The following is a 27,045-nucleotide window of genomic DNA, read 5'->3' on the forward strand; positions in this document are numbered from 1 at the left end:
GAGCTCGCGCCGCGGCTTCAGATCCGACAATGACGCGTGCAGAAGACAGTCGAAAAATCAACTCTCCTCTATAAAACAGACGATATACGAGGCGGGCAATGAGCGCAGGTGACTCACCGAGGGTCATTTTGCTTCACCGAGCGAACTCCTGCGGTGCTTCAGCGCGAGCAGACAGATAAGCGGAAAAACCATTTCGCAACCTATTTTGCATGCAACCTCAGGGGCGCGTGAAGTCTGGGATATATTTTTCCGCCTTCAGTTCAGTCCTAGCAATGTGTAGCCTGCACAGCTAGTTTTATCCAAACGATTGTTGGGGGTGTCAGGACAGACTGAAGGACGCTTGTTTTAAGCAATATCAGTTTTTTTCTGCAAGATGTTTTGAGCGCCAAGGGGGGGGTAGAAAGCGGCTGCTGTCGTTGGGGGGTTTCTTCACTGCGCAGACAAGCGGCGGACTGTCTCTGCGCTACCAGTCGTCTCGTCTGATCGACAACAAAACAGCAGACATTTAAGGCAGGGAAGGAGGCAGGGGAGGTGGAGAAAGGTCGTTGGGGGGGGGTTTGTAATCTGGAAATATACGGCGTTAAAATGACGATGTCCGTCCCGGAGAGGAAATCAGGATCGGAGGGGAAGGAGGAGGAGAGCGAGGATGAGAGTGAAATCTTGGAGGAGAGCCCGTGCGGCCGCTGGCAGAAGCGGAAAGAGCAGGTTTGTCTGTTTTGGCTACATGTGTATCCAATAAAATGCAACTAATCTACTTTTTAATCAGAAAATGATACAATCAATTAGCAAACTCTGAATGCTGGACATCCTCTGTTATGCAATTCTTGAGCCAGGCTTGAGGTATTATTGTCCCATGGTGTTTTGCACCATCCCACCATAAATCTAACACAGTGACATATCTGCTTAGCCCACATAAAGTCTGTTTTAGTGTGACAGGAATAGTTTGCTTATTTCACCCCCACCACTGCTGTTTATTCTCAGTTCTTCGTCTGGAGGATCAACATGGAACCGACACTTTATGATAGGCACAATAACCAGGGCGTGTAAAACAAGTCCGACTCCTTCACTTTATAATCTAAAATTATATGTTGTATCATAAAGGCAGGTATGCAGGTGAGGTAGAAAGCAGGAGAGTGATCAGTAATGTAGTTAATTTAAAGGGAAACTTCAATCAAATGTAGAAATGTTCAAATCAAGTGCATTATATTTAGGGAGCTGTCAACTGCTAACATTGTCTGCTATCACCTTTTATTAAATAAAGTGGACATTTATTTAGATCCTTTGGACTATTAACTGTCAAAACAGTGAAAATGCAGAGAAATTATCAGCGAGGTGAAGGTAAAATATATTTTTGTCTGATTAATACTCAAAAAAAGTTGCAGATCAATTTTCTGTACACTAATGAATCAACTGTCAGCTCATATGTAATGCATTAGAATCAGACAATCCTATGAACATGCATATGAATCTATCTTATCCTTTAGACTGTGAGAATGAAACTCCACAGAAATCAGCTAATTTCCTGTCACAGCAGATTCAAATAACTTGGGAGGGGCTGATTTGCAGGATGAGCGGTTGAAGGCAGGTTGTGTGATTGTGGCGGAAATAATAAAATAATTAATTCAGCAATTTGTTCAGCTTTTAAAATTATCGCGTGGTACAAGTCCCTGTCTGTCCGAGATCTACAGCTTTATTTACACCTTTCCATGTCCGCACTAGTCCAGAGAATACATTAGCTGCATTCAAATAATGCAATGAAAATAACCCAGTGACCTTGCACAAAGCTTCGTCACTCATAAATAATCCCATGTTTGTTTGAATACCAACATTAAAGACACAGATAAGCGTAGTTTCTGTGACATAAGTAGCTGCTGAAACCTGGCCATGTGCTCCATGTAAGGAATATATGACACTAACAAAAAAGTTCAGTTATTATCAGAGAGAAGAAACGGACTTCTAAATTGTCTTTTTTGTAAATCTGTGGGTGTCGGCTCTACTAACAGTTTCAGATAAGGCTGAGCATTTAAGTTTAAGATTATCTCTCACACACACACGGCATCCTCAGAACTCCATGACCACCTGACCTCACTGCTCTTACTGATCCATTGAGCACTCAAACACATCCTGCTAGTGTTTTTCCACCCATTGATTACCCATCTAGGCTGCTTCCACTGTCACATGTCCATTTAGCCCCCACTGAGAGCATCAGTCATTTAGGACTGGTTGCTATTGTACAAATCCATATCAGAATATCAATAGACATACTTTTCTGATATCAGCATTATGTCATGAAAGTGAAATAATCACATTTGACTTCAATGTGATTAACTATGTTCCACTTTTCGACATTACTTCAACTCATTATACATCAACTTAAATAACCATTTTTGTTTTTTTTCAATATTTGCTTAGAATCCTCAATTTTGTTAGTGTTACTTAACATTGTTTGCCTATAAAATGTAAGAAAATAGCCAAAAAGAGCCGTCATAAGACCTAAAACCGCAATGTGACCAATTCAAATTGCTCATTTTGTCCAACCAACAATCAAAAAATCAAAAGATATCCATTTTAAAATGTCAGTAAGCAGACACAAGCAGCAAATAATACTCACATTTTAGAAGCTGGAACTACCTTTTCTTTTTTCTTTGCATTTCTGCTTGATTAATCGCAGCGGTATATGAGCTTATGATCATTGTGTCTTTATTACCATTACTGGCATAGCTCACCTATGTGTGCAAATTTAGACACTTTTTTTTATTGATGAACAATAAGCAAAACATTTGCCTCAGTCGCCAGGCTTAAAGAATAACAAACTGTCCTAGAGGGTAAAACCTACCTTACTGTGTGAAGTTGCCCTTGTGTTGATGGATGTATACAGTAAACGTTGTTCTGATGTAGTCATGTTGGTCGGCTCCCTGCTTTCTCCTCTCTCCGTCCAACAGGCCCGGGTGTGTCTGGGCGGCAGGCTTGAAATGCACATGAATACACAATAAATAAGTCAGTGGGTGAAAGTTCAGAATACTCGCTGCCATATCTGTTATTCACTCAGGCATCACAATAAACACAGGCCGCGCGGTCACATGGTCAGCGCATGGTATTGTTGCCTTGCGTGGCTGTTTTCTCAGGCGGGGATGGTTTAACATTTTCAACGTGGATGAATGTGTTGCCTTCAAAGTCAGCTTATCCATCTTGACTCAACAAACGAAGCATTGATTTTCTGAAGGACTGAGCGGTGCTGGTTTGATTGGAAAGCAAAACTGTGTGAGCGGAACCATAACAACCGTAAAGGTGGTTGTTTTTCATTGTGATTTATTGTTAAATCTTTGCTGGCTCAGATTTTTGTTTAAAAAGAAAGTATTTCCCTGAAGTTACAACAAGAGAAGTTACTATAAGTTATTCAAACTGAAGCTGGTGGTTTAACATATTGTTTTCTATTCCAGGACCAAATACATACAATGGGTGGATAATTGTTGCACTGTTGACAAGCAACCCTGCTGCTCTCTTTGTGAACATGTCTGGTGGCACGTATCCTCTGAGTCATCTGTGAATGTGGACGTTCAGGCTAGTGCACAACATTTTGGCAAAGACAATGCAGTGACTCAAAAATATTGCTGTTGGGACATGAATCTGGCAAAAACTGCAGATTGAACTTTCCGTGAAGGAAAAGTGCATAAATCAGACAAAATTCAGTCAAATTATGAGGCGAGACATGAGACAAAGGTACCGTATGAGGTGGTAGGGGAAGGTGCATGCTGGTAGAAGTTATTTCTTGTATTTCCCGCTGATTTAGCTGCTTATTTACAAATAAACAGCGGCTGTGACACGCAGCTCACGGACACTGTTATGGTACTTTAAAACCCTTTGTGCCCGATTCACGCAAAAATACTCCATCTCAGAGTCGTACCTCAGTCAAATCTGAACACAAAGACGTGTTAAACATTTATTTAGAATTAGTGTGACATACACTTTCCTAGCTTATCATTATTTATGTGTAAACATCCATAAATGAACTCAGAAATCATAGAAGAAAGAAGCTCCTTTTACTTGCAGAACTTGCCTGAGAATTGTCCCATTTTCTGCCGTATCGAAGTAATCCAGTGATCGCTGTCTGTATGTCCATGGATACACTGCAACAGGAAGTGCTGATAGTTAATTCAGCATACTTTTTTTTTTTTTTAAGTTATATTTTTGGGTTTTTAATGACGGGGAGAGAGAGAGAGAGAAGTGTAGATCGTGAAATGGGGGGAGAGAGAAGGGGAACGACATACAGCAAATGGCCATGGGTCGGACTCGAACCACAGGCCACAGTAGCAAGGACTCAGCCTTTATATTTGGGTCGCTTGTGCTACCGGGACGGCCAATTCGGCATACTTTTAATGGTGCCAATTTAAATAAAATGTAAACAAATGTAGGCTATAAAAGCCCACAGCTAACTAACTGACACCATGGTAACCTTGGAGTAAAGCTTGGAATACTTCCTGTTCCTGCTCTAAAGAGTGATTATCTGTCATAACATCACTCTGGGAGCTTAATCCACCAGAGACACAGTAGACTTTGACCTGTCACACTATGCTCTTTTTATTATAGTCCAGCCTTGACAGAAGATTATCACTGACCCTTGTGATCTTGGCTCCATGTTGCAGCATGGTAGACCCCCTGAAGTGAATCCACACCCGTCCCTCAGTACCCATTCCATTAATTGCTCTATCTTCTAGTTCCAGGAACTGTCTCCATCTGCTTAACAGAATGATGAAAATGACTCCAATCATTTGTCGTGGCATTAATTCGCGAGCGGAGACGAATATGTGAGGTTGACTGCGGTGGGCAGATGCTGCTTTATGCACTTGAGTGTTAACCAAAATCCCATGCATGTGTAAGTGCTCACATGCATGTGTCAGGATTGAGAAACTCGAGGCAATGTATTGCTGCAACTAATGACTGTTTTCCTTAACGATTAATCTTTACATTATTTCTCGATTAATCATTAAGGCTATAAAGTGTCAAAAATGTAACCAAAACCCTAAAGGATGTCTTCATATTGACTTAAAAACCGAAAGATATTCAATTTCCAATAATAATATATAATAAGCTTTATTTGTATAGCACCTTTCATACAAGAATTGCAGCCCAAAGTGCTTCACAGCAAAAACATAACAATTAGTACAAGATTAGACAGAATAAGAGCATTTACAGTACAATAATCAGTGTTGATGTAAATGAGTCTGAAGTACCATTATAAAAATAGCAGAATTCATGCCTAGTTTCCCTATCTGTGCCGTACTTAACGACCCTACTGCCGGGAAATCACATTCATCACACCATTCTTGTAAATGTTTTAAACTGTCAGAGCCATATTTTGAAAGAATGGGCCCCTGTGACCTTTCAACTGCTTTCGGTTAAAGCCAGTTTTTCTCCAATACACATTTATCAGAGAAACTTCCTCTTTTTCCCCGTGGTGAAACAGTCTATTTGATCTCAGGTTTTTCAAAAATACACACTCTGAAATTTATCCCAGTTACCACATTCAATGTTAAACCAGGTATAGCAAAAATTAATGAAATCATTTAAATTAGTTTAAAGTGGCATAGAGTAGCAGCATTAAAGTAATAATAATAATTAAAAGGCTAAGATAAAAAGATATAAAATATCACCATTAAAAGGCTAAAGTAAAGAGATATAAAATATCACTATTAAAAGGCTAAAGTAAAGAGATATACAATATCACTATTAAAAGGCTAAAGTAAAGAGATATAAAATATCACTATTAAAAGTCTAAAGTAAAGAGATATAAAATATCACTATTAAAAGTCTAAAGTAAAGAGATATAAAATATCACCATTAAAAGTCTAAAGTAAAGAGATATAAAATATCACCATTAAAAGTCTAAAGTAAAGAGATATGAAATATCACTATTAAAAGGCTAAAGTAAAGAGATATAAAATATCACTATTAAAAGGCTAAAGTAAAGAGATATAAAATATCACTATTAAAAGTCTAAAGTAAAGAGATATAAAATATCACTATTAAAAGGCTAAAGTAAAGAGATTCTTCAGTTTACTTTTGAAGATATTGAGCGAGCTTGCCTCCCTAATGTCTGCAGGTAAAATGTTCCATAGCTTTGGTGCATAATTCCAATGACGTAAAACAGAGAAATTCTCTAATTGTTTCATCTCCGTAAAAGTCAGAGGCTGGCCACACACGTTGGGATAAGTTTATTACAGTCAACTGAAAGACAATAAAAAACCATCACCTCACAGTAACCATGATGTATGTCGTGCAGTAAACCTCCCGCTGCTTTTAGATGCTTTCCATGTCTGAGGTTGTAAAGGCGAGCCAATAAACTGAGCAAACAAACCCTTTAGCACAAAGCATTGCCCCTCTTAAGCCTGTGTCAAGTTGCGGCTTGCAGTAAGAGCAGCCTGTCCTGAGGGGATCCTCCTAATGACTTATACTCCCTAATAATCCTGCAGTGCAGGCATTTTGCTGCTTTGACAGCTGCCCTATGAGGAATGACATCCACTCAGATTTCCCTTGAGGGGAAACAGAGCAGGGACAGTCGGCTTTGATCCACCTGTTAACACGGTCGCTCTGCCAGACGCGGTCCTCCCCGCCTGTTGCTCTGGGCTTTACTCGGAAACACATTCACACCCTTTCATTCCTAGAATACAAAATAATGTTTAGTGCGTATGTCCATTGATGCTTGGTTGTTTTTAGCCACACTTGCGACATGAATCTTGGGAAAGCCATGTTGCTCTATCTGCTGGTTGGTCCAGACTTGAATATCTCAGGAACTATTGCTTGTATTGGCATTAAACTTTGTACAGAAATGTGTGTATCGCCAAAGGATGAATCCTACTTTGGGGATCGGTTGACTTTTTGGCATTTAGTAAAATATCTCAATAACTATTAAATAGATTACCATGAAATGTTGTACAGATATTCATGGCGCCCAGAGGATGAATCCTACTGACTTTGGTGATCCTCTTGAGTTTTCTACTAGCGCCTCCATGAGGTTGACATTTGTGATTTTGAGTGAAATATCTTCACAACCTTTGGATGTATTTCCATGAAATTGCATCTACACATTCATGTTCTCCACAGGATGAATTGTAATAACTTTGGTGATCCCCTAACTCATCCAGTGCCATCCTCAGGTCAAAATCTTAACTCCAATTTGCCCATCGGGTGTAAGAATAGTGCAGCTCTGCTTTTACTGGCTACATGAATGATTTAATGGCGCTGTGTTATTTACCTTCTCATGTGTGATGACAAACTGTATTTTTTACAGCCTGTGCATCCCTGACCCAGCCTGCCAGATTACAGTAGAGATAGCATGCTATTCTCCTCTTCGTTTTACAGCTGTTGTTGATAGATTTTTACTACAAAGCTTTCAGTCAGCGGGGGTGTTAAGAATGAAATAGCAAATTATTGATGTCACGCTGTTGTTGACACAAGCTAATTGTTGTCTATGATTCTGCTCTTATGCTTGGAGAAAAGCTAAATACTTTCTGATGTTTGCATGCTGCCATTTCACAGGCACCCGTGCATCGAGGAGGCCTGTTTATACAAAACAGCAGCTCGCAGCACCCGCATGAGGGCTTAAAGTGCCCTTTACTCATTGGTCAGCATCTAGACAAGAATGCGATTGCTAATCTGTAGTTTGAAGGAAATGTCCGCACTCAGATACACATACACTGTTATCACCAGCTTGTAATATTGAGTGCATTCCAGGAGTTGATTTGAGAGTAAGTGTGGTAGCTGCAGCTGCTTCTTAACTTTATTGCAGGTGAACAGATGAAAGGAGGGAATGAGTTCCACTGTTAAAGGTTTCCAGACAGAATCTTGTACTAGCTAGATTATAGACTTGAGATAACCTGTTTAGTTCCTGTTTTTGAAGAGTCCTCTGTCTCCACGGCACAGAGCTAACTAAATCAGTCGTTCCCGCATATAATTAGTTTAAGGCCTCAAATTACTAAAACTTGTGCATCGTATACTTATTGCATTCCCTCAATTTAATCATTTGTGTCCTTGAAATACTTCTTTTGTTCCCTTGTTCCCACATCCGCGTCCTATTGAACAGACTAGTAGGATAAACTATTTACAAAGGACAGGTTTGAACCCCGGCCCCCGCGGGAAGGACTCAGCTATCCTCTTCATCAACGGATCTTTTTCTTGTATGATGTTTGCTTTTAGGTTTTCAGACTGACATCACATACTGACATTTACCATGTCCATTATCTGATCATTGTAGCGTTCCTGAAAATGTCATGTCTGGACAGTTAAGAATCACAAACATGCCAAAGAACTAGTGATGCTCTGAAATAAAAGTTACAAAGCCAATAGTTTTAAAGTATGCATGGACAGAAACATCAAAAAAAATCCTCCACGGGCTAAGAATAGGTCCGCTACAACACAGTGTGAGCTGCGTTACAGTAAACAAGCGAACAGATGGTGTTCAACCTATTGGGCTGTCATGAACAGGCAGTACATCAAGCATTTACTTTTCTAGGGCTGCAGCTAACCATTATTTTAGTATTCGACTATTCTACCGATCGTTCCATCGATTTAATAGAGTAATTGTATAAAGCATATTTTTGCTTAGGAATAATATTAAATATACAAAAGAGAAAATAAGACTAAATGGTTTCCTTTTTAGAAAAAATCAACATTTTTATTGCTTAAATTACATACAATAATAACCCTATCTGCCAGAACTAAAGCCATTTGGTGCGTTTAGGTGCCATATTACAGCCTGGGTTTCAAGGTTCTAGTCTTAACTTTCTTCACTACCGTCCTGAGAAATAATTTCAACCATCTAAAGGCTATTCTTTTGTGATTGTCATCTATAGTGTTTATTTGCTAATGATTGTATTTGCATTTAAATATTTGCTTGATAAAAAGAATCTTGGTATTAGCCATTTTAATAATGTATTATAAGCTCGTGTTAAACAGGTCATAATTCCCTCTCATCTAATTTCTATTGCCGTGAAAACATCTTCTTTAAACAACTTCATTTTGTCAAGTTCTATATATTTTACAAGATTACACTTAAACACTTCACGACCATTACTAACTTTTACTGAATAGAGGTTGAACGCATCATAGTGTACCTCAATGGAACCCCCGTGCTACCTAGCGGCTGCTAACGGCGAACGTAAACTAGCTTGCCTACTGCCGATTTCAACACAGATTGTTGTTTAATACAATCAGGGAACCGTTAATTAGCGGCACCTCAAACCCGCGCCCCGGAGTGGTTGTGTGTATACGTGTATGTGTGTGGGGGGGGGGGTGTGGGATTAAACCAAGCCTGATTTATTTTTTAGAAATCGAGTTATTGAGGAATCGTTTCGGCACTTATTGTTACCTGAAGTTTTTGCCCTCAGAGTACTTTTCTGTTACGATCTGTAGCTGAAGAAACCGTTAGATAATGTGCTCCGTTAGATCATGTGGTTGTGAAATGTGTGCAGCTCGGCCTGCAAGGCCTCTAGTGGGATCATCAGATCTGATGGGAGATACAGAAAGGTATCTGTCAGCGTTTTCCACTCTGACTCTGTGAAATAGAGCTACCCGGATTTTCTGGCAGTCAGACGGGAAAGCTGGCCTGAAAAGGAATCCTCTAGGAATGGTTGACATGTCTGCAGGCTTTCACGGAGCTGTCATAGTAGTTCATGTTACATGACATGTATGCCTCTTGAGCAATGCCTCGCAATTACTCAAGCAGGCTTTACACACAGTAGGCAAGAACTTTCTAAGACGACAGTCTCTTAGAGTCATCGTTTCAGATGGCTGTGGGGAAATGATTGTTTAAATGTGGCCATGTTTGTAGAACAAACCTCATTTTTCATATTTCTTGCATCATTGAATTCTGATGTGGATTCTGGCATTCATCCCGCAGAAACAGAAGTCTTAACATAACAATTTAGATTTGCATAATTCATTTACCAGTGTCCACTGTTAGATCCTCTATTTACAGTTAAATTAAATGCATTGTAGGGAATAAACGCTACTATAAGACTGAAAGAACTCCAACGTAGACCATTGTGCACAAAGATTCAGGCTTTCTCTGCCAGATCAAGAAAAACCAGATTTGTTGTTCAAATAATGTTAAAAATGAAGTTTCTGCACGAAGCAGAACAATAAGTAGCTGACAACAACCGTCCAAGTACAGAAAGCTGGAGACAATTTTCTCCTTAATGGGATAAAATATATTTAGTAAGTACATGCAGGATATCTAAGAAAGAAGTGAGGCAGCAGTCTTTACTGTGTACACCCGTTTAGTAACAAACCTCTGACCTATAACAATAGAAACATGACTCGAGGGAATTTTCCAGTACACATTCAGAGCTTTGTCTTGTGATTCTGATGCACACACACTAGATTATTTTAATAGTTTTAGGCTCAGTCTAGTTCCTGTCTTGTTGCATGGAGCAAAGAGACTGTAAAGACATTAATGCAGTTATGATCAGCTTGCTATTGTTTCACCCTCACCCGGCAGAGGCCAAGCTTCTCCACCGCCACACATCTGCCCTGGCGTTGACTTTGATCGTGTGTGTGAATATCCAACAATAGAAAACATCTCACCAATCCTTCTGAATGCTCCAATGACCGCAGGCAGGTGCGACTAGGTTGCGTAAAGCCTCTATAAACACGACTGTCTCCGTAAAGACTTCAGTGTTTTAACTGTCAATAAAGCCGGGATACCGCATGAATGTTTCATATACGCAAGCGTTTCAGCTTCAAAGGGAGCTTTCCTCACTTTGTTGACCAGCTGATATGAAAACTGTGTGTGTGCAGGTTTCAAAATGTTGATTCATTCCTCAAGCACGTCAACACAGACGGCTCCTATTTTGACCTTTGGAAGTCAAATACGGATATCTTTCCACGTGTGTGTGTGTGTGTGTGTGTGTGTGCCTCAAATATGCACATAAAAAGGGACATAGCGACAATCGGACCTTTTGTGGAGGAACAATACACAGCACACATTCATATCTAAGATACTGTATAAATACGTAGGGAAATCTGGCATTCATTTATTTGCTGTAATGTTAAGCGATGCATTTTTTTGTTTTATTGCAGGACTCTTTTATTTGCATCTAGATTCATTCATTGCATTGTGTGATATTTCTATCTTTTCTCTTCTTATAGAAAATGAGGCCAGTTTTTCCTTAATCCTGCTACAGACCAATTGCAATAACTTATGCACTTGTCTAAACACTTGAAAACAAAATTCTGCACTCATAATGCAAATAATCAAATATTATAACGAGGCAACTAATGCAAACTATTTCTCTTTGATGTGATAAAATATATAAGTCATGCATAAAATATACAAATCAAATATGAACAAAACCATCAGTTCCTCAGCTGTATGAGTGTTTACTCCAATGTTGTTGCTCGAGGCCTCGTCGTCTGCCTACAGCTCTGAAATAACGTCTTTTGCTTCACAAGCTGAAATCAGACTTCCACCCCCTCATAAATGTGCTGCTGTCTGCGTGTGTCAGACTCAACCTAATTTGCATTCAGAATTTGAATGTGTGTTGTGTTGTTTACTCGGCTCAGGCGGCTTAAAGTAAAGCAGGCTACTCTCATGCAGGAGTTGAATTAGCGATGCATCCCAGCAGCCATCAATCAGGAAGATGGCTGGAGAATTAAATATGTATGGAGCCGATTAATAGAAGACCCCCCACCCTCCCAACAGGGCTGTAGCTGACATTGAGGACACAGAGGTCATGTCGTCTGTGTTTCCTGTTTATCTCATTATATAAAATCTCATAGTATTATTATATAAATGGCGCCTAATAAACCCATGGATCGTACTTTATCGCCGGTCTGCGGCCCTGGTGATGACAACACACATTGTAGCTCTTGATGTCTTGTGGACAGGTAGCTGAGGGTTAGATAAACACACTAACCCCCCACGTGGTGCTATCACAGACACGCCTATTAAGCTTTGTCTGTAAGGTTACGTAACAACAGGCACAAAAAAGCAGCTTGCTGTCTCCATGCGTGTCTGCCAACAGGCTTTTGTTTGAACACGTGCTGAAGAGCCAGCTCAGGTTGACTCTCACTTTTCAGCTTAATCTCCCCTGGAAGATAAACGCTGCATGATAAACACAACTCTTTCTGCTCCGTTAACATACTCATAGCTACTTTCCTTTAGCCTCCACGTGGGGCATTATTATTATTATTTTTTTTAACAAGCTCAATATCAGCCACTTGACTAATCTAGGCTTATAAACGCAACAATAGCTGCGAGAGAGAAACTCATACTCGCACCCCTAAGTGGTTCCTTCTGCTCGACAATGTTGCTTTCTTGCTCCTGCCTCCAGTAATGGGAGTGTCACGAGCTAATGGTAGTCCCATCAAGCACGAGCACACAGCTACCGCTAAAGCTTTTAGCTGTTGCTGGCTGGCTACTGTGGCAAACACTCAATAACCCTTTGCACTGGTTGCCAAGTCTTTTGAGCTGTTACCCTGAGTCACCCCTCTTGCTTGCTGGAAAGCTGACCTGCAGTAACCTCTGCTGGAAGGGGGGGGGGGGGGGGTAACATATTGCTCTAACACTGGGTTTGTAGTAGCATTGAAGCAAGCAGTGTGTGTGGATTTACAAGCATGCATTGGGTAATCCAGTGGGCAGAAATGAACCAGCTTTATGGAGAACTTTAAGACTCGGGCGGACTCTGCCAGACCCTGTTGAGCTTCTCCAAGAACACAATTGCACATGTTTTTACGAAAGAGGGAAGGCGGCCAGTTTTCAGGTTGAAGCAAACACACACACGCACATCTTTTATTAGCAGTCTAGTTAGAACCGCTGCTTCCATTCCAAGAACTGGACTGTGATTCTTTTTTTTCTTTTGCAAAACTCTCCATATGAGTGACACTAAGTGATTGTAAAATGGAGGCTTAGCTTGGCCTACGAAGCCTCGGTGAATCCGCAGCACAGTCCTAATGTCCATCCATGACCAAGGCACTGAAACATTACAAACTGTAGTTTACGTCATCAAGTGCTGGAGTCCAACATTTTGAATGACACAGCAGATTGCGAAATAACACATTTTTGTGGCCAATAAAAAGTGAAGCTCAAATGTGTTTAAGTATAAGTGTTTCTTTCTTCTGTCAAACTAACACAGTGGGTTAAGAAGTACAATATTTACCTCTGCAATGTAGTGGAGTACAAGTTGAAAGTTCTATAACATGGAAACCTTAATAAAGTAGAGAAGTAGTGCAGTAAATGAATGCACTTAGTTACATTCCACCACTAACCGCAGACTGATGGAAAGTACGCTTAAAGGCTGAATAAGTCTGCGAGAGAGCCCTTATTAACTTGTCTCACCGTGGGAAAAACCCAGAGCCATCCTGGACTCGAGTCAAAGTCTGAGTCTGCAGGGCCGGACACCGGCACTGGACAGAGCATCTTCCTGTTCCACACAGACGCTGGAAAGGAGACGTCACTCAGAAGTTAATAAGTGGGATTGTTTGTTATTCATCGAGATGGCGTCGTTTCTTTCTGTGGGAATGTGACATGAATTGTGAGTATGGTAATAAATCAATTCCTGAGAGACGACAACGGAAGAGGTGATTCACACAGATTTGATCACAATTATGACTCGGCACTTTACAGGAGCTGTAAAATTAGTGAATCGAGGTAATAGCGGCTAGGCTACGTAAGTATGTTAGGTGTGAAAGGAAGGCAACAACTCCTGCATGTTGTTGCCGCTGCTGCCGGGGATAGAGTGAGACGCAATCTGTTTCAGCGTGTCGGATCCATTCCACACCGCAGCATTAGATGGGAAATGCATTTAAACACAAGGAAGAAGAATTACTATACGCTTCAGCTGCTTATCTACAAACTTTATGTGCAGTTTTTCCTCCCAGCACAATCTCATTTTATGCGGCGACTGCAGTAGCTCTATAGGACTCTGAAAAGACTGGACCCTCGTCTGATCTGAGGTCTGACAACGCCCAACAAACCAGCAATAAGGAGGATCACAACGGAATAAAACACAATCACCCTTACATAAAACGTTCTGTTTTACTCAGGCAAAGTACTTATTTGTATTTTTATCAAATTAATCTTGAATTATTATAGGATTAATGTTTAATGAAGCACAAATATTTGACGCGATTTGAGTAATTCCCTAATTAAAAGGAACCTTTTTGCTTTTGTTTCTTAATTAACAGTCGTTGTTGTGACACGAGTTCGACTCTTGACCTTCCCCACTCTCTATTACACATTCCTCCTGTGAAATCAGCACAACTGTCATCAACCTGGATGATAAATGACTGAAATGTTGCAATAACTTCCATTGATTGTTTGTTTGACGGGGAGAAGCCAGAACAGAGAATACCGTGTCGATAACAGAAGCTGATAATGATTTATGTCGCCACATTATGCAGTTTTAACCTCTCGCATTAGAGGAGAGCCAGGTGTTTGCTGAACATACGCCTTTCCTATTCTCCCTGAATTGTCAACTCATGATAAAGAAAACCTATTACTCATATTTGACCGAGCGATATCTCACGCTTAAATGAAACGTGATATCAAAATATATGCTTGTCTACGCTATTGGATTTCTATTTTGTCAAGTTAATTCTAGTCCAAACAATGTCAGGTTTGTTAACGGCGGGAAAACCAATCTCTCCGTTTACGCGGTAAATGTAACAAATGTCAGATCTTATCGACTTTGTTTTTGAGCAGTAAAATAAGTAAACGCACACTGTGGTTATGCAGATAAAGTCTAACCTTGGGCTGTTTCTTTCCACTTGAAACCCAAGAATGTTTGATTGGTTTTAAGTGTGTGTGTGTGTGTGTGTGTGTGTATTTTAATTTTTAGTTTAATCTCTTAAATAGTAGGTATAATAATGATAGTATTGCCTGATTTAGTGTAATGGCATAAATCATTATTGGAAATAAATGATGATGAATGATTCATTCTGAGAAAATAGTCTCTTATATGGCCTGTGAAGACATTATGTGTGCATTAAAAGAAAGAAACCTAACCCTGGACTCAATGATTCCTAATTAACCCCTCTGACTGGCGGTGGACATTGCTGTGGAAACAACACTCCTTCCCACATACACAGACAAGCACATGTGTACAGTATATAACACTCGCAGTAACTGGCCCACATCCACCAGCCTCTGTCACAAGAAAAAGCCTAATTTCTGTGGAATCACTGTTTTAAAGGTTAAAAGCCTTATGTAACGACGCCTCTCAGAGCAGCCTCTTACTTCTTGAATGCAGTTGTGCTTGTGCCATCTCTCTCCCGCTGGCCCTATAAATCTGCAGCGTTGTCACTGTGACAATGGGAGCGAGGACAGGGTGGCTAGTGTAATCTTGTAGCCCTGGTACAGACTGAAACACAGACACAGACAACACTCTGAAATACAAAAATCAAATGCTGAATTTGAAAAGATGCCGCTTCTGCAGAAACCAAACATTTTCTAATCTTTTGTGGAGTCTTCACAATGCTTATCATGTCCCAGTTTCATAGGAAAAAACAGCATTTGTTCAAGGCCGACTCTCTTTGTTGAAGAGTTTTTCTTGTCAGCAGGACTAATTTGATTTCATCCCAGCCTTTTTTATTAAAAGGGGGTCATATCAGGACATAAAATTGTTATTTTGTCATTTAGTATTATGAGCAGAGCTTCATGAAAGAGGCAGAATAACTTTCCCTGTGTTTCTGACTATATTGTGTCCTGTTTTTATTTATTATTTCAGCAGCTCTCCCCTTTGTATCCGTCTGCTCTGCTAACCCGCCTTGCTGTCCTACATTCCTCTTAGTGGGGAGCTTTAACTGCTCCATGAGAAAATGAATAAGTGAGATGTGATTGGTGGTGGGTGGGGGGGGGGGGGGGGGGGCTGTCTAATATCAGCTCATGGGCCTGTGTGACCTTGTGTGTCTTTAGAAAGAGGTTGAACCTTGTATGCTCCGGAAAGTCGAGATCCTGGCAACAGTTTGATTTAGATAATGTGGCATATGAAGGGCGTTAATCTGAGAAAATGCTCCACACAATCCTGATGATTTAAAATCTCTCGCGCACACATACGCTTTCATCAAGCTGTGAATGTAGAGGGTTGAGTTGCACGTTTCCTGTCCCCTGCTTGACACGTCACGGCTGGTGCCATCACTATATTCTTCACGCTGAGAGGATACGCGCACATTATCCGACACTCTGACCTGATTGTGTGCTGCGCATGTGATATCCTGGGGCAGCAGAAAAGAGAGGGAGATGTGGAGGTGGACTGTAGAGCAGCTGGTGAAGGTCAGCAGACGGTCAGTGGCTCGTGGCCCCCGAAACTGACCAGACAGGAACAAGGAGTGCGAGACGGCTCATCGAGCAGCAGGAGGTCTCGATGGCTGTTCAAGTCTGGCTTGCTTTGGTGTTTGTTTTGCTCATTAGCACATTTGTGTAATGGAACAGTGTTTTATAGATGAAAAAGGGACCTAGGCAAGGCTCAATGAATGGTTAAAGTAAGGAAATGGTTAAAAACACATGTTAATTCATCTAATTACCTCTATTCAAAAGTATCTGTAATCACGACACATTCATTTTTTTTAGGTAATGGCATTATAAAGTATAAAGTAGCCGGTCTTTCTTGTCTTTTTCCCATATTTCCACGTCCACATTGTGCAGAGTTAGAAATAATTTTTGCATTTTCCACAACATTTCAGTCTAAATCTTTGATCCTGCTCTTCTTTGATGCCAGTGAAATCTCTGAGCGAGAGAGAAAGCACATAGCAACAGAGACATAAGGCTGCACTCATTTACATACAGTACAGACACCTAACAAGTATCTAGTACAGAGTGGTGCAAAATGACTTGGGTGTAGACCTGTACAAAATCGACCTATTAAATATTAATGTGATGCGGCGTATCCGCTCATCGTCGAGGTATGAGGTGTAGGAAGAGGCAAAATACTGACGTCTGGGAGACAAAGCTCTTTGTCGCTGTAAAGCTTGGACCCACACACGGACTCAGACAAAGAAACTCTTTCATATGAGATGCCTTTGCAGGGAGAATCGCACTGAAAGAGCTGCCCTATTCTGGGCAATGAAACTGTCACCTGCAAACGGTCCAGCCAGCTGAGAGTTGCACTTTCCTCTACTTGGATATAGCCAGTGTAAGTGCGGTGTAAACCATCAGCCAATTCAGCTGTGCTCAGATAGCAAGGTGTTTCTATCGACCATATAAAGTGTAAACACTCAGTACTGTACGACACAATACAAAACATAACATTGTAACCTTCATGAAGCTAGGGTTTATTGCTGTTTCAGACGGCACTACTTCTAGCTCGGTGTACGTAATAAACTGCCGACTAAGACTGTTTGACATACGAGTTACATAATAATTTGTACACCCATAACCTTCAGGATACTCCTTTTAACAAAAACCAGTGGATTGTGGGTAATCTGATGTTTTTTTGTTGAATATCTTTCCTTGCGTTGTAGATGATATTGCATTTAAGGCCTTTTAGTTTGGGGTTAAACTAGGAGCTTCATAATGAAGTGATGTATTACAATCAACAGTCAACTCGGAGGGAGGTCTGCTTTACTATTTCTGGTAGCCATCTTTAAAGTGGACCAAGTTGCACTGGAGACGTGGCAGAGAAGTTTACCTGTGTTGTAGTTTGTATCTGTATCTGGTCGTATTTTTCCTTTTTTTTACGAATCAAAATAAAGAGAATCATGTGTGTGACAAATGTGTGGGTGAGGTAATGAGGTTAGTGTGGCGGCCTTCACGATCCAGTTTTACCCAGCTCAGATGTAAAAATAACAAACATCCGAAAAGAAGTTGTTTTGACATGAACACTCGATCCTTAAATCCCTTTCACACCCTAAACCCGCCTCCCTTCCAGCAGCCAATCGCAGCCCAGCATCCGATGTGCTGTTTACGAGTCTCACGCTACCATGACCGAGCAACAGGCCCCGTTAAACCCCCGGGATGTAGACGCTGGGACAGGGGACCAAGTGTTACTCAACATCTACAGAAAATAAACACCAGCCGAGCAACGACTGCAGAGGGAAACTGACATGATTCCTTCCTGATAGATTATTGCAACGAATGAATTCCCTCTTCTGTCAGCCAGTCAGAGGATTGTGTTCCAGCTCTGTAATACCAGTAATCAGATTATCATCTCTTGTAGAGTGGACGAGTAGTGAGATTATATGTCATGTCTCCTCTGCTGCCCACCTCGTCTGTGAAGGGAGCTTTATAGCTGCGCAGTACTGTAAGTTTAGCAATAAACTAACCACAGTGGCCAGCAAATATCTTTCTCTTGAGGCTGGCATATTCCATGAAAATATCTGCGGTGGTGTTTTAAGAAGACGGAGCATAAATTCTGAATATTTATAGCAGCTCTTATGGTCTCTGTGATTGCTGTTTGTCTGGTTCGGTTAACAAACCTCCTCCCTGTTGAGCCGGATACAGAGAGGCGTCCTTTGATTCCATTCATCACAGAGCGTGAGATGATGATGTCATGAAGCATGTTACAAGAGGAGCTCTGTACAATATATCAATGGTTAACATTTAGTAATAAATAGTAATTGAGGTGGAGAGAGAAGCCCAGATAATAGTCGTTCAGTCGCTACCCCGTCATCAAACTCTGCATCAGAGGCTCATCGCAGCATCATATCATTTCCTTGCAGCATGGTTTTCAGTTTAGGGCATCAAAATCTAGATCAATAATTTGATGTTCTGCAGAACGATAGAGCTAATGCTTTATTGGTCCTTGGCAGGAAATCTCAGAAAAGGTCCTAGAGTTGATAAAATATTTATTTTTTGCATAGTCAGACCTCAATCTAGTGATGTAAGGAAAGGCCAAACAACAGTCATAGTTTAACCTTTGAAATCCTGTTTGAAACAACCCACTGCACCACCAGTTCTGCTGCATAGAGGTTACCTCAGCACGGAGCTGAGGCAGCAATATCCTGCCATGAGCAGTCTTTAGGCTGTTGCATAAACACTCACGGAGCCCCCGGGCTGTCTGCGTCTGCCAGATTATAGACCCAGCCGCTGCCCCTTCACTCCACTCCACTCTGCTTCCTTTTATTCCTATCTCCGGTGCAACCTCCTCCATCATGTGGCCTGTGTTTCATCTCTCTTAATCCCTCATCCACTTCTCCCTCTCTGTCTCCTGCTAATCCTTCTCTTCCCTCTTTACACTGCTCATCCCATCGCCCCTCTTTCCTCTTCATCATCATGTTATAGCTGGCTGGCAACATAACCTCAGCACAATGAGTTATCTTCCATCTATCCACACTGATGCCTTTTTGTGTGCATTAATAGATGGAAAACTGAGTTGGATGGTGTTTAAAGGAAAATTACGCCACTGTTAGATCTCTATTAGTGGATTATATGGAGCTTTTATCAGATATTATAGCCACAGCAGGGGTGACGTCTAATCATTTCAAACATGCTTTTTTCCTTGAGTATTTTAGCGAGGGCTTTGTAATGCTGTGCTGCTTTGTTTTTACAACTTTACTGTTTTGGTTTACTCCCACAGCTCTCATAGAGTGGTTACCAAACAGACGCAGCTAGCTGTAGCGATTTAGCTTGGACCAAGTATGAAGTGTGGACTAGCACTTTGCCTCCTGGGCACTGCTGAGGTGCCCTTGAGCAAGGCACCGGACCCCACACTGCTCCTGAGTATACTGTACAGTAGCTGCCCACAGCTCCTACTACTTGGATGGGTTGAATGGAGATCATGAGTCTACATTTCACTGTGTGTTCTGTGCTTTGTACATTGTGTGACCATTAAAAGAGGATTTAAAAAAATCAAAAATCCTCAATTTCCGTGTGTATAAGATTATATGACAATGTTGTGCTCGCAGCTTGTTACTGCAGGTTTAATGTAATTCATTTATGAGTGTAAAAAATGTAGATTTTGCATTTGCAGTCCTACCATTATGCTAAATCCCACCTGTGTTTCTGTCTGCCCCCTGCAGGTGAGCCAAGGTAATGTCCCTGGTGTGGAAAGTGCCTCCCTGGCCATGGACACAGAGGAGGGAGTGGAGGTGGTGTGGAACGAGGTGCTCTTCTCTGACAAGAAGGTCTTCAAAGCACAGGAGGTACGGTGGCTCTTATTCCCTACAGCCAAGACAGGAAGTAGTTACTGTTGTGGTTTTAGAGTGACTAGAATCTGCTCATTTGGGCAGGAGTTTATTATTTTTCTTTCCAACTTCAATTTTTAAGATATATTAGTGTGTTGGGCAACACATACATTAACAGGAACAAGGTCTTCCAATGATGTAATGTGGGTTACATTTTAGTCACACATCATTTATACCAGTAGTCAATTGTTTCCACACTTGGTCCTTTGCATACATTTCTTACAAATTTCATAAATTTTCTTGTTGATCTATAAAATGTTAAAATACAAATAACGAAGGATGCCCATCACAGGTTCTCAGGGTCTAAGTTAATACATTAAAGTTGAGTCCATGACCCAAAGGCCAAAGGATTGAAAGACCTTACTTGGTCCATGATGTATTGAGAAGATGTGAACCACCTCTGATGTATGTTTTTTTTAGGAGAAGATCAAGGAGATGTTTGAGAACCTGATGCAGGTTGAACACCCGAACATTGTCAAGTTCCACAAGTACTGGCTGGACATGCAGGAGAGCCAGGCGCGGGTACGATTTCTTTCCTCTCTTTGTACTTTTTCCACACACACACACACACACACACACTTGTAAATTAACGCAACTCCATGTTGGCCCACAGGTTATATTCATCACAGAATACATGTCGTCGGGCAGCCTCAAACAGTTTCTGAAGAAAACTAAGAAGAACCACAAGACTATGAATGTGAAGGTTAGTGTTTTCTGGCCACATACTGTATTGGTGCGCTTGCTAAATCTGTCCCCTGGTGGTGGCTCAGAGTACTGCAGTACAATCCCTGTTCAGATCCATATTTCCTGCAGGATTAGAGATGATGTAACAGGACACCCTGGTGGCTCAGTCTGCTCACGCATCTCATCCTCTCTCTTCTGTCTTCTACATCTGCTGCTTTTCATTCTATAATTAAACCATAAATTGCAAAGAAGTGTAGTAACAGTGCTATATTCGGTATTCTTCCCATATATTCCTGAGAATGAGGGAGGGATTTGTGTCTTTAGAGGATTCATGTTGCTCTGTTACACTACATTTTAGGCCTGGAAGAGATGGTGCACCCAGATTCTCTCTGCCCTCAGGTACTGACTGATTTCTTCCCCAGGATTTTAATATGAGAGAGTTCTATTATCACAGCCATCACATTAACCAGATGCTTTATTGTTTACTGGCAGTTATCTGCACTCTTGTGACCCACCAATAATCCATGGCAACCTGACGTGTGACACCATCTTCATCCAGCATAACGGCCTCATCAAGATCGGCTCAGGTCTGCTCCCAGCAGGGCTTTTTATGTTACTACAACCAGCATAGGCCTCCCATGTTGTAACCTAGGACTGGGGATTGCTGGATTTACTGAATTTATCTCTGCAGTTTTGCTTAACAGAATAAACATCTCAACTATGCTTCATTTTCTTTCCACAGTGTGGCATCGCCTATTTGTTAATGGTAAGACAGATCATTTTGTAGTAGATATGTTTTCATTTGTGTCATATCCATCAATATGTTTCATCTAATAGTATGTATACTATTTGTGACTTCTCTAACCAGTGTTTCCAGATGCCAGCGTCCACGGCAAAGCGAGGCAACATCGCGATGAGCAGAGGAATCTTCATTTTTTTGCTCCCGAATATGGATGTAAGTGTGATGAGGCAGAGTCTGTGATGATGAGTGTCAGGGTTATTGGATATTTTGTGCTGCTTTTTAGAGCTGTAAAACCATAGAGTGGCTAATTATTTGTTTGCAATAAGGCTCAATCTGACTGTATTTTCATTGTGTCATTGTGTTAGCTTTCTATGTGTCTCACCTCCTTCATCTTTGCTTCTACATGTCTGCTTCTAGCTGACGAAGATGATTATGCCATAGACATTTTCTCGTTCGGCATCTGTGCTTTAGAGGTGAGAAACCGATCTGTTAGATTCTCCTCTGTGTGTGTGTGTGTGTGTGTATAATATGTGATCGTGTTAACAGATTATTTACACCCCTAGATGGCAGTACTGGAAATCCAGGCCAATGGAGATACTGCCGTGTCCAAGGAGGCCATCATCAATGCAGGTCAATCTCTGGAAGACCCTCTTATGAAAGTGAGTCTCAAAAATACTTCCTGCCCTAAATACACAGAAACATGGAGATAAAGACAAACTGTCCCACACTCCACTATTAACACTCGCCCTCACATACCACCTTGCTTCTAGGTTTATTTCTTACCACATGCAGAGACTTTGTACACTTTTAGAATGAATCTGTCAATAAAAACATGGCAGGAAATCCAGAACGTTAAACTGGGTCATACTGTGCAGTCGGAGAGTTGTGTGTTGGACTCAGTGTGTTGTTTTTATTTTCTTTTTTTTGCAGGAGTTCACCCAGTCCTGTTTACGCCACGAAGCCAAGCTCCGTCCTACGGCTCACGACCTTCTGTTCCACCGAGTCTTGTTCGAGGTCCACTCCCTCAAACTGCTTGCCGCCCACTGCCTCATCAACAACCAGTGTGAGTTTCTCACCTCCACACTCTGAGCTTACCACACGGAAGTCTCCTCTTATATTTACTTAAAAGCAACGATACAACATACAATACATTATAGAAAATGTATACAATATATTTTCTGATTTTAGCAAACAGTCGAGTAATTTAAGAAAAATGTACTCCGCATGAACGGATTTCTTTCAAATTAGTCGACTCATTTCCAGACTTGTCTTTCATCTACAGACTTGCTCCCAGAAAACTGTGTGGAGGAGAAAACCAAGTCCTTTGACCCCAATGCTGTCATGGCAGAGATTAAACATGAAGACAGACAGGGAGTGCAGCTCAAGTAAAATCACACAAGCACCTCATACCTTTTGGGCTACTCGTCTTACATATGACACGTGAAGCACAACACTCTGCTCTTCTGTGTGTTTCTTCCTTGTTCAGATATTCCCATGTGTCTCCTTTGGAACTTGACAAGTTTCTGGAGGATGTCAAGTAAGTAGAAGTACAATAGAGGACTCACTTTGTACCAGGAATGACTGCAGCAATGAAGTGCAACATGTTGTCCTGTCTCCTCTCCAGGAATGGGATCTACCCCTTGATGAATTTCGCCTCATCGCGACCTCACCCCGTCCCCCGCGCCCTCTCCTTGTCTCAGGAGCAGGTTGAGACGGTCAAGTCGCCGACTCCTGAACCCCAGGAGACAGAAACAAGGAAGGTTAGACTTTTAGACGTCACCCAAAAACAAACGTAGATACACAATCTGGCTGCTTACAGAGAAAACACGTCTGTTTATCACTATCATTATTATACCCGTTTACTATCACCCAAAACACATTAAAGATATTTTTGCTGTGTCCCACTTTTCCTGTGATCCTCTGTTTCTGTTGGTGTTGTAGGTTGTTCAGATTCACTGTAATTTGGAGTCAAATGAAGAAGGGACCAAAACTCATGTGAGTCACATACTGTAGTATTACAGGCTCCTTAACAATCAAGCATATTTGTTTTGGCAGTCACATTTTTCTAGCATCTCTGTATCAACATTTATTTTAGAAGTTCTGTCCGTTATGGTGGTAAAACATAAATTCAGCTTGCTTTTAAATATGACTTTTTGATCTCTCCCCAGCTCTCTTTGTTTCTGAAGATGGATGATAAACTTCATAGGCAGCTTAGCTGTGACATCCTTCCATGTAAGTTCAGCACCACTGTACCGTTTTTAAAGTAGATCAGGCTTTGGCTACACAAACAATACTTGTTATTGGGATTATTGGTCTTTTTATAGGATCTGTTGACGATAAGAAAAATATGTTAGCAGATTTTTGTAACTGAAATATTTCACGTGAAACTTTCAGCGGACACCTCCAAAGATCTTGCCAGTGAACTCGTTCACTACGCCTTCATAACTGAGGTAAATATTAAATGAAATCAATGTATAAATGTCCTTACTTTGGATTTTTGCATTTTTAAGCAAAAACAGGAACTCATCTAGTCTTAAAAATGTCCCGTGTGCTGTGTAGGAGGACAGTGAGAAGGTCGCAGGGTTCCTGGAGGACGCCTTCAGCCGACACCGGGTCCGAGCGCTCGCCTCTGGGGGCGCACAGTGAGGAGGGGTCGCGACAGCGGCTGGCCCAGACAGAGGGGCCCGGGCGTTGACCACACAGATCAAGAAAGGGATCACACAGCCGGGAACGGAGGAAGCTGACCCAGCTGGGCATACAATGGGGACAAATACAAAAGAATGCTGGGCCTTGACAGTCAGTAAATTATCCCAGAGAGAACGAGAGAACGCCAGCGCTGAGAAAGGAACCAAAGGCACCTCTAATTGGAGGACCAGAGGCATCATGGCTGTGTTCAGCATTCCCACAACGCAGTGGAAGATTTAAGAACTCCCTGCTTAAAAGGGCTATCATGCCTTAAGATATCTTGACAACTTTTCCATAATGCCACTATTCAGAATGGATATGTTTTACTTTCAGATGCAGCAGCTATGTTTTCAGAAGGATATTTATTGCTCAAAAGTCTCCAATGTCCACTTTGATTGGTGATTATTTACTTTGATTAAAAAAAAACAAAAAAGGTAATTTACTAAAGCCTCTCTCCCTTACGAGCCAGAACCCTCAGTTTTTTACAGTTGTAGGAATTTAATATTCCGTCCAACATGCACTGTTAAGACTCTTCAGTTGACTTATTTATTTCTGTTTAACTGTGAATACTAGAAGCTTTGCACAGGCCTTTTTTCTTTTTTCTTGACTTTTTATGATGTGCAAAGTTAACACACCTGCACTCTGGGGTTAAAGGCTTCTTCTCCCAGAGCTAAACTCCCTAATGTAGGGATGAGCAAAGAGATGATGCCTCTCTTTTAGCCTGTAGTGCTCTTAAGGGTTTTCCCTGTGTAAGTGTTCTGAAAGCCAAAGACTTGCAAAGTGCCTGATATGGCAATGTACTTTGGACACAATTTCCTAATGAAACGGCATTGGTACCCAACTTAACAATTTGAAATTTAACTAATCAGGCTGACTTTCAGTTTAAAAACCGGAATGATTGATTCATAAAAGTTCTGGTCTCTTACCATGAGTCCACATAGTCACCCTGTGCGAATGTGAAGATGAGCTTGACACCCAGAAATGGCAGCTCCTTTAAGACCTGCGGCCTTTGTATATTGGACATATGGATCAGGCGATAATGCTCTCTGCTGCAGTCAATATAAGTTTGGAGATAGCTGCAGCTCATGTACTCAAATTGGAATACATCACAGGAAGCTTGTGAAGTAAAATCATAGTCTTATATAAATGGGAGGAAGGGTTATGGTGATGTGATCTTAAGACTTGTTAATAAAAAATTGGCATATTGTTGATAAATATTCTTATTTTTGCTGTATTTCCCCAACTATCTGAGGATATTGTCTAACACCAAATTTGTTTAGTGTCTATAGGTGTTTTTAAAGGAAACATCTACCCAAACAATAGAAACAAGCCTTCGGGCTTTTGTTTTTGTTTTCTCTGTCATTTTTAACGTACGTAATGACTGCAGTGCAGTGATATATACATGTATCATCAAATAAATTCAATCAAAATCTTTAAGAATATATGGTTTTAGCATTTTGTCTTTTACGTAATCAATATTAGTGCTAACCTCTGGAGGATTCCATGTGCTGCAGGTGATAAAACACCATTTCTGATCAAAGAGAGGAACATTTTTGCTTTGATCATGTTCATTTCCCAGTATTAGATCTACACTAGGTTTATTCCAGGCAATTTCAGTGTGAACTTTGGGACTGATTGCACTGCAGCCCACACAAACACCAAAATAGAATACACTCCGTCAACTCTGCCAGATTTCCTTTTCAAGAATCCAATCTTGGCAGCGTAAAAGAAGACTACCATTTGGGTGGATCTTTCCTTTACAAAACAGGACAGCAAAAAAAACAATAGTGACTTGTCTGATCGGTTTCAGCAGTGTACTGTTGTTTGTCGGCCTCATTTAGCTCTGCTTCATTTGTTTACTGGGTCTGTGAGGTCATGGATTCATACCAGTTACACTGCTGTATAGTCATTGCTTACAGTACTTACTTGCTCTACTCTGCCGAGCCTTCTTATCTGTGTTTCTGAAGACAGGAGCCCTGAATTCTCCCAGACATTAACCAACTACGGGGCTGTGGTGTACATATTTGTTTGTGGCTATTAAAGGGGTTTACTGTTGGACAAACTGTCAATGCAATGCAGTGCCACAATTGCTCTCTTTTTATCTAGTAAGCTGCATGTCTTAATAGCCTGCAACCATTCAAAACTTTGCATTTTGCCTTTGTCAGTCACAGTTCAGTTCCAAGGGGACCTGACCAAGAAAATGAATGTTAAGACTGTGCAAACATCCATATCAGTCTTATTTTATGTCTTCTTTTCCCGTGAATCTGTTGAATGAAACTTTCCTTTGGATGTGTTAAACCTTTGTTAAGTATTGTAGCTACTGCAATTAAATACATGACAATAAACAGTATGTGACATGTTGGTTATGTCTCAAATTATTAAGACTTTTTTATTTATTGGACAAGGATTTAATGTTGATAATTCTTAGTTCTCTACACTTTCTAACATATCCCAGTATGTATTGGTTTTATTTTGGTGTTCACATGAATACATTTTCTTAAAATTTCTTAAATTCAAGAAAGTATGACTTTTATTTAATAGGCATCTCCTCGTTTCTTGGTAATTTATATTATAATGATAGAAAGATATTTAAATTAGTGTATCAATGCATATCACTCCTGAAGCCAATTTTATAGAAGAGTTTTAAAGTGTGTAACTGATAATTATTAAAGCTGCACTAAAGAAACAAAAAGTAAATATTGAAAGATTGGAGGTGTTTGTTCTGTCAACAAATATGGAACCGAGCAATTACAAAAAGATATGGTTTCCCCTGACTTTTTAAATGAACATGGTTGTTATAGTCCATAGGTCACTAACAG

At 40.8% G+C, this 27,045-nt stretch overlaps 1 protein-coding gene across 1 annotated transcript; it reads left to right on the forward strand.

The window, feature by feature from the left end:
• On the forward strand, positions 1–26,588 carry nrbp2b (nuclear receptor binding protein 2b). The gene is made up of 18 exons (XM_029457679.1): positions 1–705; positions 19,951–20,073; positions 20,536–20,637; positions 20,729–20,818; positions 21,158–21,198; positions 21,292–21,386; positions 21,542–21,565; positions 21,668–21,754; positions 21,959–22,014; positions 22,105–22,200; positions 22,472–22,604; positions 22,824–22,926; positions 23,028–23,078; positions 23,166–23,301; positions 23,483–23,536; positions 23,710–23,773; positions 23,936–23,991; positions 24,101–26,588. Exons 1-18 carry the CDS (start codon positions 586–588, stop codon positions 24,185–24,187), a joined length of 1,518 nt encoding a protein of 505 aa, XP_029313539.1. The 5' UTR covers positions 1–585; the 3' UTR covers positions 24,188–26,588.
• Positions 26,589–27,045: the final 457 nt, after the last annotated feature.

The sequence above is a fragment of the Cottoperca gobio genome, chromosome 20 (assembly GCF_900634415.1).
Source record: "Cottoperca gobio chromosome 20, fCotGob3.1, whole genome shotgun sequence".
NCBI lineage: Eukaryota > Metazoa > Chordata > Actinopteri > Perciformes > Bovichtidae > Cottoperca > Cottoperca gobio.